This window comes from Emys orbicularis, chromosome 6 (genome assembly GCF_028017835.1).
Source record: "Emys orbicularis isolate rEmyOrb1 chromosome 6, rEmyOrb1.hap1, whole genome shotgun sequence".
NCBI classification, from domain to species: domain Eukaryota; kingdom Metazoa; phylum Chordata; order Testudines; family Emydidae; genus Emys; species Emys orbicularis.
Genome location: NC_088688.1, coordinates 83540553 through 83556839, shown reverse-complemented (window position 1 = coordinate 83556839; position 16287 = coordinate 83540553). Strand labels below are relative to the sequence as shown.

The 16287-nt window shown below is 40.7% G+C and overlaps 1 protein-coding gene across 2 annotated transcripts in view; it reads right to left on the bottom strand.

Annotated features, from left to right (window-relative positions):
- Nucleotides 1–16287, bottom strand: part of AUH (AU RNA binding methylglutaconyl-CoA hydratase) — a 190210-nt gene that overhangs the window by 121467 nt on the left and 52456 nt on the right. For both annotated transcript variants that reach the window (XM_065406754.1, XM_065406755.1), the window contains exon 4: nucleotides 12268–12354. In XM_065406754.1, the coding sequence (XP_065262826.1) occupies nucleotides 12268–12354 (87 nt within the window). The remainder of the gene's footprint in view (nucleotides 1–12267; nucleotides 12355–16287) is intronic.

The window sequence follows — 16287 nt, the reverse complement described above, 5'->3', positions numbered from 1 at the left end:
ATGGGTTGGAAAGTCTGCTGTGCATGAGGTCTGTGGGCATTCAGTTCAAACATATTCTCCAACATCTGTGTTTGTTTCCTGAGCCACAATATCCTGGTGCACTTCCCATGCACCTCTCTGTCCTTTTCCCTCTCCTCCAGCAACTGTTCTCCCCCCACTCCTCCAAAACATCATTAGATTTACAATCACAATGGAAAGATAAGTCCCAAAACTCCCTTATATTATTCCCATAAGACCTTTAATAAAAAATACTAATTGTAACTTTAGTTTTGGAGGACCTCATTACGCAACCGCTTTCCAACTCAAGCCATGGTGAGCATGTACTAGCTGGGACGAGGCAGGGGTGGGGACTGTTGCATGAGAGGCTTAGAAGCTGGGTGCCTCTGGGTGCCTCTGAGTATAGGGAAAGTGCAGTAAATAGTGCCAATATTTTCACAGGCAGTGTGATTTGGCTGATCTCTCACTCATGAGGGTGACAGAGGCCCACAGAACACAGCTGTTACTTGCATCCTGATCCTGCCCAGGCCTATATGCTGCTGCCGATTTACTGTAGTGGTGCCTGTGGAAATCATAGCAGGGGCATGGGAATGTCTCCTATCATGGGGGAAGACAAAGCAGCCATCCCTAGAAATGTTCGGGAAACAACTGTATAGTACCTCCATGAAAATTTCACTGAGATTGTTCAAGAGGATAAAAGGGATGTCCCTATTCAGATAAACTAAGTACTCTGCTTGGGGTAGAATTGTGGACTCCTTTCCCTCTGCCCCACCCAGTCCAACAAGCCAAAGAAAGGAAAAGCAAACTCCTCTTTTACTTTTTTCTTCTAACCTCTACCAGATCACAGGGCAATGATCTGATGAGGACTGTGTAATTAGGCTGGCCACACTAATTTTTTTTAATTTATTTTCTAACATATATTAGTTGATTGAAGTGGCAACTGCATAAGCACTCCAAAGCATTAACTTTAATTATATTCCCGGGGGTGGTTTTACAAATAAAATGAGGAATCAAAAGTTGACACTTTTGTTCTCTAAACATATGGATGGGATGGTCGCCATTTTAAATAGGGAAGAAGGGAGGGAGGGAGGGACGGACGGACGGGAGGTATCAGGCAACAAAAAGAGAGGGAAATTATTATAAGGAATAATGTATCCACACACTTACCTCAGCTCCCTTCCCCTCCTCATCTGTGCTTGCCTGGCAGGACTGGCTTGACTCCAACTGAGTTTTGAATACCTCCTGGTTCACTGCATGGTTTGCATGCCCCTCTGTCTCCACCCGTCACCTGCCCCAGACACTGTAGCTGTTTCAGCATCCAGCTCTCACCAAGTGTCCACAGACACAGTCACGGTGCTGATGCGGTCCCTGCCAAGTAAGGCAGCGGAAGCAGCAGGTCTGCAGGGGACAGCTCCAGATTTGTTGCTACTCTCCTTTGCCTTCTGATGGGCCTGCTAAAGTTTCTTGGCTTTCACCAAGAATTGCTGCTCATCCCTGTCATGCCCCAGATTTAGCATCACCTGCACAATCTGAAAGTAGTTGTCTATATTTCTTTGGGTGCACCTTAGCTGGTCTTGCACAGCCACTTTTCCCCACAGGCAAAGGAGATCCGTGACTTCTTTCCTGCTCCAGGCAAGAGCACATCTACTAGCTCTCTGTCTGTGTGGATCTGGCATGGTTGGATGCTCGCAATGGTGGACAATCAGGAAAAGGCATTTCAAAAACAAGCTGGAGGATTTAAGGTGTAGGCAGACTTAAGGTATCGGTGACCCCTGGGCAATGGAGTTCAAAATTGTGACCTGAGTGACCACTTTTGCAGGGACAGGGGCATTGTGGGACAGCTCCTGGAGAATAGTTAGGATCGACACAGGTAATGCTGTGTCTACACTTGACCTACTTCTGTTGACGTAGTGCAACTTTAGCTCTGTGTCATCTCAGGAGGTCGTGTTATTACATCAGTGAAACAGGGAACTTATGTCAGTGAAAGGCAAATTAAGATGCGGACCCATGCAGAGTTATATAGAACATGTTAGGTCAACCTAACTTTAATGTAGACCAGGCCTTAGATCCTACAATTCTGGATCTGGAAGATTTGGGACATTAGAATCTACAAACATTTCCTTACCCATCCTTACAACAAATTTTAGAGTCTTATTAGGAAAGGGAAAAAAGTATAACAAAAATCCTGTAAGCAATGTTGTTATGTAAATGGATAATAAACATCTTGGATGGAGAAGTTTAATGCTGCATTCATTGGCATTATCAAACTTTATAACTCCGTTTTTTAATTAAAAACAATCCAATGAAATTTGACAAAGCACATAATTTCAGCTCTGCAGGGACAGCACTGTCTACTTAGTTAACTGACAATACTTAGTTATTTCTTATATAAAGAGTAATTTAAATTAATTCAACATTAAAAGAAGCAGTAAATCAAAGCTACTGCTGGAAAACAACCAAGAACTCAGCAATGTGTTTCAGCCTACTAGCAAGTCTGACTACATTAGCCTTGCTCTATAACTCTGCTGAACAGGCACTGAACTATCTATAGCTGGAAACACACTGGGCAAAATCCTCCCCCCTTAACATTGAGCAATAATGAGAGAGATGGTGAGCCAGGGTAGTTTCAGATATGAGCCTGTTATGGTTCGGGGTGAGCAGTATCTATGATCTTCTTCATTCTTCTGTGGGTACTCTTAAGTAATAGGCCTACACCTGCACTTGAAAAAGTGCCCACAGAAAGAGTGGAACCCTGCAATTCACTACACTTTAGACTGGATCACCCCAGGCTACAGCACCCCCTGTTTACCAACCATGTTCCACCTCTCTGGAACTGTGATCAGCTGATAAAAGCAATGCCCCCCTGCAGAGTTTAGCCATTAGTCATGTTTTTAGCCTTCACGATATAAGCACCAAACCCACAGATACATATTTAACATTCATAGAAATTAATGCATATTATTCCCATGTTCTTCACAGAGCCCCAAACTAGATAAACAACATTCTGATAGGATAATGTATTATAGTGTTTAATATTTTATTTATTTTCTTACCATTGGTCATTATACCAAAATTGTGTTATTTCCCAGTGAGAGAGACTGGAGGGTGCGAGGGAGGAGGCAGGGGGGGAGGCAACAGATTTATAGCATGACTATTATAGAATTCACTTTGATGGGTTTAATTGTACATTAAAATTCATTTCAAGGTCTTGACCTGGAACCAATTTTACATCCCTCTTTGAGAGATATTTTATGTCCTTGATTAAAACCTATGGATCATTTCTCATACCTCACCCACTTTCCATACAAATACCTTTGTTCTAAAAACCTACAATCTTCCAGCTGATTGGAACAGATCTCTGAATGTTAACAGCTTTTAATCATCCAGATAGATCATTGCTGGGCAAAGGAAAGTAAGCCCTCAGGTCTGGGTCACTGCATCCACAGTGTATACACTATGTATTATAAAAGTAGCATCAGTAGATGTACTACAGCCAAGATGAAGGATGTAGAGTACAATGGTTACGTTTCAGGCAGAATGAGTGTAGTTAGAGTCTCAAAAAGCATAATTTAATTGGTATTCGTCTATTCTAGTACTGCTCTGACCATGTAACTCCCTTCTTCACATTCTTTCACTGGCTTCCTCTTGCCTCCTCCTTCAAGGCGCTTCATCAACACCCAATCTCGGTGTGTATTACCTCTTAGTTCTCCTTCTACTGCCTACGCTATCAAATCCATTTTGCATAACCTTTTACTGCCTTCTTCTCCCACTCCTGTTTTTGTGGTTTCTTATGTTTGGAACTCTCTTCCTTTCCATGCTGTAGCTCTCTTCATTCAAATCACTCCTTTCAAAAAGAAAAGAAAAGAAAAGAAAAACCACTTTTACGGAGTCTTTCAGCAATAATCCCACAAGGATTATCTTCATTGTTTCAAGACTGAATGTTATTAACATTATTTTATGTGTCTGAAACTACTGTACCATCTAAGTTAAGACAGTACATTCCTTGAAACAGAGACCATTTATTTTTGTTTCCTTAGTATCAAGCACACTATAGGCAATCAAAAATATTGTCAAAGATATTTACAAACAATAATCCACAAAACACCACCAGTACTGCCACTACCCTCTCCTGGAGGTTCCATCACCATGGAAGCTGGTCTTTTAACCTTCAAATCAGGGCCCCAAAAGAACCCCACCGGCTGAAACACTAAATTAGGGCATCACCTGGCCAGGCTGAATCTGACCCTACCCAGGTTGGCTCTGCCTACTTTTGAGGCTGCGCCAGTCAGTTTCATAAATTGAGAAGTGGTGGTCAATGGCTGGTAAAGCAGGTATCAGGGCAATTTACATGGCTGTGAATTCTTGGGGGCTAAGGGACCAAGTTCTGCTGGCCAGTGCAAATAAGAATTTATGGCATTAATTTGGCATAGTATCTCTTTCTATGCGTGAAGGACGTAGAAGATTACCCTTTTGGGGTAAGTGACTGTCTGTAGTGTGTGTTTGGGGGTTACTTGCTGTGTGCTGAGCTTGTGTTTGTCAGTCTGTTTGTTTGGTTGGTTGTTTGAAGGACTGTGTGCTGTGGCTGGCAGTTGGAAGCTGTGAGCTTCAAAGGAAGGTTTGAAACCTAGAAGCCTCTGGTAATTGGCTGAGGCTTAATCAGTGGGCGGGGCATTCATACAGGCCAGGGCTTTATAAAGCAGCGCACAAGCGACCAGGGAGCTTTTGTGAACAGGGGCTGCTAACAGGGAGTTTCGCAAGGGAGTTGGGAAGGGGAGTGGGAAGGGGCGAGGGTCCCTTGCCAGTTCTATCTGTTTTCCCTTTATTCCCCTTAAAACCTAAAACTTCTTGCTTAAACAACCCTTTCAGCGGACAGGGGGCTGCAGACGGGAGTTTGACAGAGGGAGGCTTACGATGGTTAGGAAGACCCACAACACCTGTGCCAGCACTGCTTCTGTCTCCTCCACCTGCGCCTGTAGCCAGACAGAGCGCCTGAGCATGGATGCTTCTACCCAGATCCTGGTGTGGTTTTGCAGAGACTGTAACTTGCAATTTCCACTTACTGATATCCAGGCTGGGGGGACCATCCAATGTGAAAGGTGCCTGCTGGTGGAATCTCTCAGGCAGCAGGTGGGAGAGCTACAGGAGGAGGTGGCTAGGTTGAGAAGCATCCGAATCCACGAGCAATTCCTGGACAGTGTCCATGTGGAGACAGCTGAGGTAGCTGTCCCAGTACACAGGACTGCTGATACACCACTGGTGGAGGAGGAGATGGCTCAGGGTGGACACTGGCAGCTGGTTACTTCTGGCAGCAGGCAGTGCTCCACCCCTGCTCCGAACCCTCCCGCTGTGGTAATAGGTAACCGTTATGCTCTTCTTGATACAGGAAAGAAGGCATCACCCCCTACAGTAAAGGAGGAGAAGCCTCGTACCCCTAAGGCTGGGAGGTCTGCTGCCACCACTGCGAATAGGAAACGTAGGGTAGTGGTGGTCGGAGACTCTCTGCTGAGGGGGACGGAGGCGCCCATCTGTCGCCCTGACATTTCATCTTGGGAGGTATGCTGCCTGCCGGGAGCCCGTATCCGAGACGTTACGGAGGCATTGTCGAGGATTATCCAGCCCTCTGACTACTACCCCATGCTACTCATCCATGTGGGCACAAATTATACTGCGCGGTGTGACACTGAGCAGATCAAGAGTGACTACAGGGCTCTGGGAGTACGGGTGAAGGAGTTTGGAGCGCAGGTGGTATTCTCTTCGATTCTTCCTGTCAAAGGTAGGGGCCCGGGCAGAGACAGATGCATCATGGAGGTGAATGCCTGGCTGCGAAGATGGTGTCGCCAGGAGGGCTTTGGCTTCCTAGACCACGGGATGCTATTTGAGGAAGGACTGCTAGGCAGAGATGGCGTTCACCTTTCGAGGAGGGGAAAGACCCTATTTGGACACAGACTGGCTAACCTAGTGAGGAGGGCTTTAAACTAGGTTCGACGGGGACAGGTGAGCAAAGCCTGCAGGTAAGTGGGGAACATGGAGACCTGGGAGATGGGTCGGAAACGAGAGGGAGTGTGGGCTATATTGGCAGAGAGAAAGGAGGGTCAGGACAAAACTGGGAGGAAAGATCAAACCAGTATCTTAGATGCCTATATACAAATGCGAGAAGTATGGGTAATAAGCAGGAAGAACTGGAAGTGCTAATAAATAAATACAACTATGACATTGTTGGCATCACTGAAACTTGGTGGGATAATACACATGATTGGAATGTTGGTGTGGATGGATACAGCTTGCTCAGGAAGGATAGACAGGGGAAAAAGGGAGGAGGTGTTGCCTTATATATTAAAAATGTACACACTTGGACTGAGGTAGAGATGGACATAGGAGATGGAAGTGTTGAGAGTCTCTGGGTTAGGCTAAAAGGGGTAAAAAACAAGGGTGATGTCATGCTAGGAGTCTACTACAGGCCACCTAACCAGGTGGAAGAGGTGGATGAGGCTTTTTTTAAACAACTAACAAAATCATCCAAAGCCCAAGATTTGGTGGTGATGGGGGACTTCAACTATCCGGATATATGTTGGGAAAATAACACAGCGGGGCACAGACTATCCAACAAATTCTTGGACTGCATTGCAGACAACTTTTTATTTCAGAAGGTTGAAAAAGCTACTAGGGGGGAAGCTGTTCTAGACTTGATTTTAACAAATAGGGAGGAACTCGTTGAGAATTTGAAAGTAGAAGGCAGCTTGGGTGAAAGTGATCATGAAATCATAGAGTTTGCAATTCTAAGGAAGGGTAGAAGGGAGAACAGCAAAATAGAGACAATGGATTTCAGGAAGGCGGATTTTGGTAAGCTCAGAGAGCTGATAGGTAAGGTCCCATGGGAATCAAGACTGAGGGGGAAAACAACTGAGGAGAGTTGGCAGTTTTTCAAAGGGACACTATTAAGGGCCCAAAAGCAAGCTATTCCGCTGGTTAGGAAAGATAGAAAATGTGGCAAAAGACCACCTTGGCTTAACCACGAGATCTTGCATGATCTAAAAAATAAAAAGGAGTCATACAAAAAATGGAAACTAGGACAGATTACAAAGGATGAATATAGGCAAACAACACAGGAATGCAGGGGCAAGATTAGAAAGGCAAAGGCACAAAATGAGCTCAAACTAGCTACGGGAATAAAGGGGAACAAGAAGACTTTTTATCAATACATTAGAAGCAAGAGGAAGACCAAAGACAGGGTAGGCCCACTGCTTAGTGAAGAGGGAGAAACAGTAACAGGAAACGTGGAAATGGCAGAGATGCTTAATGACTTCTTTGTTTCGGTCTTCACCGAGAAGTCTGAAGGAATGCCTAACATAGTGAATGCTAATGGGAAGGGGGTAGGTTTAGCAGATAAAATAAAAAAAGAACAAGTTAAAAATCACTTAGAAAAGTTAGATGCCTGCAAGTCACCAGGGCCTGATGAAATGCATCCTAGAATACTCAAGGAGCTAATAGAGGAGGTATCTGAGCCTCTAGCTATTATCTTTGGAAAATCATGGGAGATGGGAGAGATTCCAGAAGACTGGAAAAAGGCAAATATAGTGCCCATCTATAAAAAGGGAAATAAAAACAACCCAGGAAACTACAGACCAGTTAGTTTAACTTCTGTGCCAGGGAAGATAATGGAGCAAGTAATTAAGGAAATCATCTGCAAACACTTGGAAGGTGGTAAGGTGATAGGGAACAGCCAGCATGGATTTGTAAAGAACAAATCATGTCAAACCAATCTGATAGCTTTCTTTGATAGGATAACGAGTCTTGTGGATAAGGGAGAAGCTGTGGATGTGGTATACCTAGACTTTAGTAAGGCATTTGATACGGTCTCGCATGATATTCTTATCGACAAACTTGGCAAAATACAATTTAGATGGGGCTACTATAAGGTGGGTGCATAACTGGCTGGATAACCGTACTCAGAGAGTTGTTATTAATGGTTCCCAATCCTGCTGGAAAGGCATAACGAGTGGGGTTCCGCAGGGGTCTGTTTTGGGACCAGCTCTGTTCAATATCTTCATTAACGACTTAGATATTGGCATAGAAAGTACGCTTATTAAGTTTGCGGATGATACCAAACTGGGAGGGATTGCAACTGCTTTGGAGGACAGGGTCATAATTCAAAATGATCTGGACAAATTGGAGAAATGGTCTGAGTTAAACAGGATGAAGTTTAACAAAGACAAATGCAAAGTGCTCCACTTAGGAAGAAAAAATCAGTTTCACACATACAGAATGGGAAGAGACTGTCTAGGAAGGAGTACGGCAGAAAGGGATCTAGGGGTTATAGTGGACCACAAGCTAAATATGAGTCAACAGTGTGATGCTGTTGCAAAAAAAGCAAACATGATTCTGGGATGTATTAACAGGTGTGTTGTGAGCAAGACACGAGAAGTCATTCTTCCGCTCTACTCTGCTCTGGTTAGGCCTCAGCTGGAGTACTGTGTCCAGTTCTGGGCACCGCATTTCAAGAAAGATGTGGAGAAATTGGAAAGGGTCCAGAGAAGAGCAACAAGAATGATTAAAGGTCTTGAGAGCATGACCTATGAAGGAAGGCTGAAAGAACTGGGTTTGTTTAGTTTGGAAAAGAGAAGACTGAGAGGGGACATGATAGCAGTTTTCAGGTATCTAAAAGGGTGTCATAAGGAGGAGGGAGAAACTTGTTCACCTTAGCCTCTGAGGATAGAACAAGAAGCAATGGGCTTAAACTGCAGCAAGGGAGGTCTAGGTTGGACATTAGGAAAAAGTTCCTAACTGTCAGGGTGGTTAAACACTGGAATAAATTGCCTAGGGAGGTTGTGGAATCTCCATCTCTGGAGATATTTAAGAGTAGGTTAGATAAATGTCTATCAGGGATGGTCTAGACAGTATTTGGTCCTGCCATGCGGGCAGGGGACTGGACTCGATGACCTCTCGAGGTCCCTTCCAGTCCTAGAATCTATGAATCTATGAAAAGAAGACTTCAGAGATGAGTGATTTTTTCCAAAGTCTGAGCAAGGACTTAAGTTTGGAGGTGACACTTGGGAAATCCTTAAAGAAACAGGGATGATAGACGGAAATTAAGGGAGAATAAAAATGTGCCTTTCAGGAAGTTCTCTAGAAGCAACTATTTGCTTAGGCTGTTGTTCAGGGAAAGTAAATGAAAATAACCAAATGTATGGCCTTTTTATCTGGGAAGGTCATAGTCAAAGAATAAATTAAAAAATAATTGAGGAATGTGAAAGCTATCTCCAAACAAAATAACTGGATATTACCCACTGCCTACAGCCATAACAACCACCTCAGGGTAAAAATTAAATAGCGCTTATAAGCCAAACAGAGTAAGGCCTATTTGGTATTTAGATGGACGATGTAAATCAAAAACAAAAAACAAAAAACCACCAGTTACTTACAATAATATGAAAATTTGGTAGCTCTCTCCATTGAGTTGGTACTGAATCAATGATCCAGCATGGTGCCAGGAAGCAATGTGCTGCTGTAACCCACACACCTCCTGGGTGTGGTGCGCTGTCCCATGTAGTAGCACTGAGACTACTTAGAGAGTGATTAATGAATCTGCTCTACAACTTTAGCCAAGAGCCATATGGCTTTTAGCTCATGCAATAGAGGCTTGTGTATTTAGCTTCAGAGGTCCCAGGTTCGATCCCGCCGGACGACGACCGGGGTCTGTCAGTGTTATACTGCTTTCAGACAGAATATAAAATCAAGGCTGACCACTCTTGGGCTGGGATTTTCAAAGGGAATAAGAGAGTTAGACATCCAAATCCCACTGAAATTCAATGGGATTGGACACCCAATCCTTAGGGATTTTTGCACATATATAAAGGATGTGGCCAAACTCCAGCTGGAGTAATTACATATAATACTGCCAAAAATGAATTCTTGTTATTTCAATTTTTCATTCTCCCTTCTAAACAAAGTGTTTTGCTGGCACAGAATGGCTACCATGTTCCACCCCACAAGAAGTTACAGTTTATTTTGTAGCTAAAATCTCACTGGATGAACTGCACTGTGTAGATATAAAGGGACAGATCCACAGTTGGCATACGCAGACATAGCACCATTGACTTCATTGTAACTATTTCAGTTTACACCAGCTGAGGATCTGGCACAAGGTATTATTTATTCCCAAAGCATCAAAAAAGTGATGCATGTGTGTGTGCCAATGAGACTTTGCTTTAGTTTAGCCAGAAACCCTTTTGAAACTGTATACAACTAGGCAGATCTACTAATGTTTTCCCCTCGGAGAACTTTCAGCGTAAAAGCAGCCTTACGTCAGTAATGCAGAGTCTCAAGGTAGAATATAGTAATGGACAAGTAGTCTTATGTTCCTGCCCTATAAAAACAACCCACACAACTCTGGTATAATTTTAGCAAAAGCAACTAGTGCTAAAAATAGCAGTATGCTTTGATTTTTTCCCCCTCAACTTTAAGCATTCAGAGCTACGACAAATAGCTCAGTACAATTTCTTCTGCTCTTTTTTCAAATGCTTATTTTTATACCAAGTGATATTTAATGTAATCTTAATACTTCCCCCAAATTTAGCATGAAGTCATAAATTAATCCCACATACAATTATATCTAAAAACTGTAGCAAACAAGTGCAGTATGATTTTAATTTATAGAAAAATCTTTTCTGTTGTTACATTCCTAATTAATGATGCTGCATCTTTAAAAAAATAATAATAAAGAACTGGTACGAGAACAAAAAATATAATCAAATTGTCAATAACTGCGAAAAGCTAAGACATACCAATGCAAAAGGCTGATTTTTAATAGTTAAAGTCTTAAGCAATATTTATCTTTCATCTATTTTGGCTACACAGTTAAATAAGTTATTTTTCTTAAGGGCTCTGAAGACACTCTTTTCTTTAAAAGTATCTCCTTACTAAGTCAAACATCTGAATATAAACACTGTTTTCATAATGTGTTCTATTTCTGAAGAGCAGAAAGTAGTGCATATTTGAAACTGGTTTTCATCATTAATGTTGTATGGTAAAGGGACAAAAACAGGAAATTGAAAATATGTTTCTACAGCATTTGTACAATGACAAATAAATAATTGTTGGAGGATATTTTCCCCTTCGTGAAGCGTCTCTTGACATTATGGTTGCTTCTGGGCAGAAAAAAAATATCTTCATTTGCTTGTTTTCAGTATACGGATTGCCAGGAATCCAATGCAAATACACTGTCCCACTTGCTCTACTAAAATTAGTTTTTGTAATGCTAGACTACTCCTTCGGAAGAAAAAAAGAAGAACTGAAAACCTGACTTGTTAAAAGATTAATGCTCACTTCCATTTGTAAAGGCATCACATACCTCACAACACATTGATCTCCAATTTCTGACGTATACTTTTTTTATATATTCTTCATCAGGTTCGTGATGGAGAAGACAAAGCGCAAACTACTTTGCAGAAATGTTTCAGAATAAGTTATATTAATACTGTCATGGCATGTACCGTTGGCATTGAACATTCATTCAGGCACTGTCAAAATTGTGTATGATTGGATTCTTTAACCCCATACTAGTAATTTTTGTAGCTTAAATTTATAAAAGGGATTGCTCCAGAGATGCTATGTTAGACTGACCTTCCTTTTTATAAAAATACATTAACAATATCCTGTCAAAACCAATCAGATACAATCTACAAAAATGTCACTTTTGGATGGAGATTTCATATTCCAAAATGCACAGGCAAATTATTAAGAACTAAAAGGAGTACTTACCACAAAATGGAATTTAAAACCAAAGCTATCATTACCAAAAGGCACCACTATAACAGTAGATACAGATTTAACAATATTTTGCAATGTCATAAAACCACATTTTCCATCAACAGTACATGTTTAAAACATTTATACGATGTATCAAATGCTGTATTAAATGTATATCCAATAGAAGAAGGGGACAATAAAAATAAACCCCACGCCATTGAGGGGGCACAGAACTACAATTCTTCCTCCATGAAAATATGATTCCAAACCACTTGGCTATATTGTTAATCAGTCTGTGAAACAGCACCTTAATTTATTCTATAAGAAGTCAAACACTATTGCGCACATTTTAAAACACAATGTGCCAGTGACTCATAATTATCTCATCGACATAAGTAGTTTTGGATATCCCATCGCGTAGCAAGAATTAATCATACATGTTTATGTTACTTCTTTGATCTGACCTTTAGAGATTAAAGAAGTTTGAGCTCTGCAACTATTCAACAGTGAGTTTATTTTACTTACCCATTTCATTAATAGTTGCTCTTGCTTTTGAGACAAAAGAACTAACTTCACTGGAGTGCATTTTGGCTCTTTCATGAAGGTCAGCACCTGTAAGTGACATTTTATACATATATTAGTAAACTAACTGCAATACGGTAAATCGTATTCAAAGTTAGAATATTATTATCTTGTGCCAATAAGATTCAAGTGCACTTTGAAATACAGCTAGTTCAAATAAATCAGTTATTCTCAGTCTATATTTTTCTTGAACTATGAGAAGAACTGAATGTGTACAGTGAAAAAACAGTGAAATTCAGACTATCCACTTTGATCAATTTTGCTCCAACTGAGACTTCTCCCGCAACTTAAGGGCTTAATGACAAATCTTGATAGACAACACAGCTGCAATATATTAATTCAACTGTTGTGCTTGTGTTCACTTTTCTCAACTGTGTCTCAAAGCCAGGACTCTGTATTTTTTCATGTTACTAAACACATGAATAGAAATTCTTTGTTTCTTTCTTCAAGTATATACTAAAACACTTCTAACAGCTTACTTATACAAAATTGTGGTCATTACAATATGTGTTATAAAATTTAAATGTCCTTTGAAGCTTGCTCTATGAAAAATTGCCCTTTTTTTCCTTATGGAAAAGAGAGATTATAGACTTAATCACAGTATCTAGATATAGAAAAAAACTATTAAATAGAGTCCATACCCCTGCAACAGTACAATATCATGTAAATGGAACAGACACAAGCAGTCAACCCATGTGCATGTATTCTCCAGACAACATGCATGTCATTCCCACTAGGACGAATAGAATATTTTTCTCTGATTTGTAAAAATGCTACTATCAAATTAGTATTTTGGCACATATATATCTTGTTTTTAACCTTTATGTACAACTAACGATACAAACTGAACAGATTTGCATCTAAAAATAAAATTATTCCCCACAATCAGCACCTCACTCCTGCCCTTTCAGGTAAAAGCATCAGACTCTGATCCAACAAAGCTCTTAAAACACATGCTTGAGTACTTTACTGGATCAGAACAAGATTGAACAGATGTTCTTACTGGGCTCTATTCTTGGCCTCCTCCTCTTCTCCTCCTATACTCTCTCTCTCTCTGGGCTCCTTCATACAAAAGCACGGCTTCAGCTATCATTTTTCTACTAACAAAACACAGGTTTACCTCTTCCCTCTCTGACCTTGTCTCTTCCCATGCAAACTAAAACAAATTCAACGAGGCCAAAAATTAGCTCTTCATCTTCCACTGTACCAAAGATGCCAACCTTTGCCACCCAACAATCAAATTTCCCCTCAAGGTACTTCACATTTTCTCCCACGCTGCCCGTTATGCAGTGGGGAAAGAGTGCAGGTGTCTCTCTGTACAAAAAACAAAAAAGCCACTACATTGCTCTCCTCTAAACCTATTCTTAAAGTCCACCTATGCCATGAGGCATACAACACTCAACAGCTGCAGTAATACAACTACGGCTTATAATACTAATCATAATTGTTTCACTGTTCCTTTGACCTCCATCTGTTCACTCTATTTGTTGTGTCTAGTCATATTTATGCTGTAACCTTTTGGGGCAGAAACTCTTTTCATTATCTGCATGTTCAGTGCCAAACAGAATGGGGCATCGATCCTGACTACTGCCTCTAGTCTACATAATACAAATAAATAATAATATATTATCTACAGCTAGCACTGTTAAGTTTAAGTAGCACTATTAGATACAGTTTCCAAGTGTAAGGATAGTCCCATATTGACAACAGTGAAATAAACTAATTGGGTAGTCATGAAAAGTGGGGATTACTGTGGTCAAATCTGTATTGGAGAGAAATGGCTGCAATTATCTACCCCAGTAATACACAGACTTTGCATACCAAAAACTTACCAGGAATCTGTGAGTCAAACAAAATTTGCATGTGAATGCGCATAAATTTGGGTAGGCTTTAAATCATAGACACATGCATACAACTATTCTTTTTATTTATAAAGCTCTAACTGAATAGAGTGCTTTACAAGACACCAAAAGGCAAAATATGCTTTGAAAGCTGAAGAGGAAATGGTGTGAATAAAAACAGTAGCACTGTTGCTTTGACACCAACTTATTAATGTCTGGCTTTAACTCTATAATTGTATCTAAAAGCAATTTACAATAGTCACAATAGAAAAAAATCCTATACTTTACAGACTGAAAAAAGCATATGATCACTTAGTTAAAAATCTGACTCAAAACTTTCATCTACCATACAAACTGAAATATACTATTTACTTCACACACACGCACACACACTTAAAAAATGCATAGAGCCAACTTTAAAATGAGCACAACCAATGACCCTATGACTGCATCAGACATTATAGAATATAGTGTCATTATGAGTCTGAGAGGCAATTGTAGGGTTTTTGTTGTTGTTGTTGTTTTTAAGATTTATAACAAACGGTTTCCAGCATAAATATAAGAACTTTCAAAGAGACCTGCATGAATTGCAGGCTTCTTACTTCACAAAGAATATTTGTCTTTTGGGACAGACAAGGGGGATGAGGTAATCTCTTTTATTGGACCAACTTCTGTTGGTGAAAGAGACAAGGTTTTGAGCTTGCACATAGCTCTTCTCCAGGTCCTTTGGGAGACATTCATAGAAAGTCAATCAATTTTTTTCACAAAACTTGGATAAGAGCAGATAAAAGGATTGTAAGTGTATTAAAAGGGCCATTGTCAACCTGAAATGTAATTGTTAAAAAAATAGTTCAAAGTCATTTCAGGTACTATATTTGCTCTTGAGTACCCCCAGCCAATTTCTGTGGTTTTACAATTACATTTTCCTATTTAAAAAAATTTCTCTGCTCTATTGACACAAAATGGTATCAAATTCCCACAGCAGACAAACTGAAAAAATAGTGGTTTTTTTCTAATCTCTTCCTTTTTTAGTAATCTTAAAGTTTAGCTACTATTGTTACAACATCTTTCAGAGAGAAGTGTGAGTTTTAAGTAGACGGTGTTCCTTTAACTTCAGCTTCAGCGTCTTTTAGTTCAGGAGAGAGTTGGACTGCCAACAATTTAATATTTTTGTCCTCTTTAAAAGAATCAGCCATTGATCAAACAATTGTTAAAGTGTCTTGATCCATTTTGCAAAGGAACTACTCAGAGACAACAAGGAGTCTGGTGGCACCTTAAAGACTAACAGATTTATTTGGGCATAAGCTTTCGTGGGTAAAAACCTCACTTCTTCGGATGCATAGAGTGAAAGTTACAGATGCAGGCATTCTATACTGACACATGGAGAGCAGGGAGTTACTTCGCAAGTGGAGAACCAGTGTTGACAGGGCCAATTCAATCAGGGTGGATGTAGTCCACTCCCAGTAATAGATGAGGAGGTGTCAATTCCAGGAGAGGAAAAGCTGATTCTGTAATGAGCCAGCCACTCCCAGTCCCTATTCAAGCCCAGATTAATGGTGTTAAATTTGCAAATGAATTTTAGTTCTGATGTTTCTCTTTGAAGTCTGTTTCTGAAGTTTTTTTGTTCAATGATAGTGACTTTTAAATCTGTAATAGAATGACCAGGGAGATTGAAGTGTTCACTTACTGGCTTATATATGGTACCATTCCTGATGTCCGATTTGTGTCCATTTATTCTTTTGCGGAGGGACTGTCCGGTTTGGCCAATGTACAATGGACTGGGAGTGGCTAGCTCATTACAGAAGCAGCTTTTCCTCTCCTGGAATTGACACCTCCTCATCTATTATTGGGAGTGGACTACATCCACCCTGATTGAATTGGCCCTGTCAACACTGGTTCTCCACTTGCGAAGTAACTCCCTGCTCTCCATGTGTCAGTATATAATGCCTGCATCTGTAACTTTCACTCTATGCATCCGAAGAAGTGAGGTTTTTACCCACGAAAGCTTATGCCCAAATAAATCTGTTAGTCTTTAAGGTGCCACCAGACTCCTTGTTGTTTTTGTAGATACAGACTAACACGGCTACCCCCTGATACTTGAACTACTCAGAGATATTTCTCG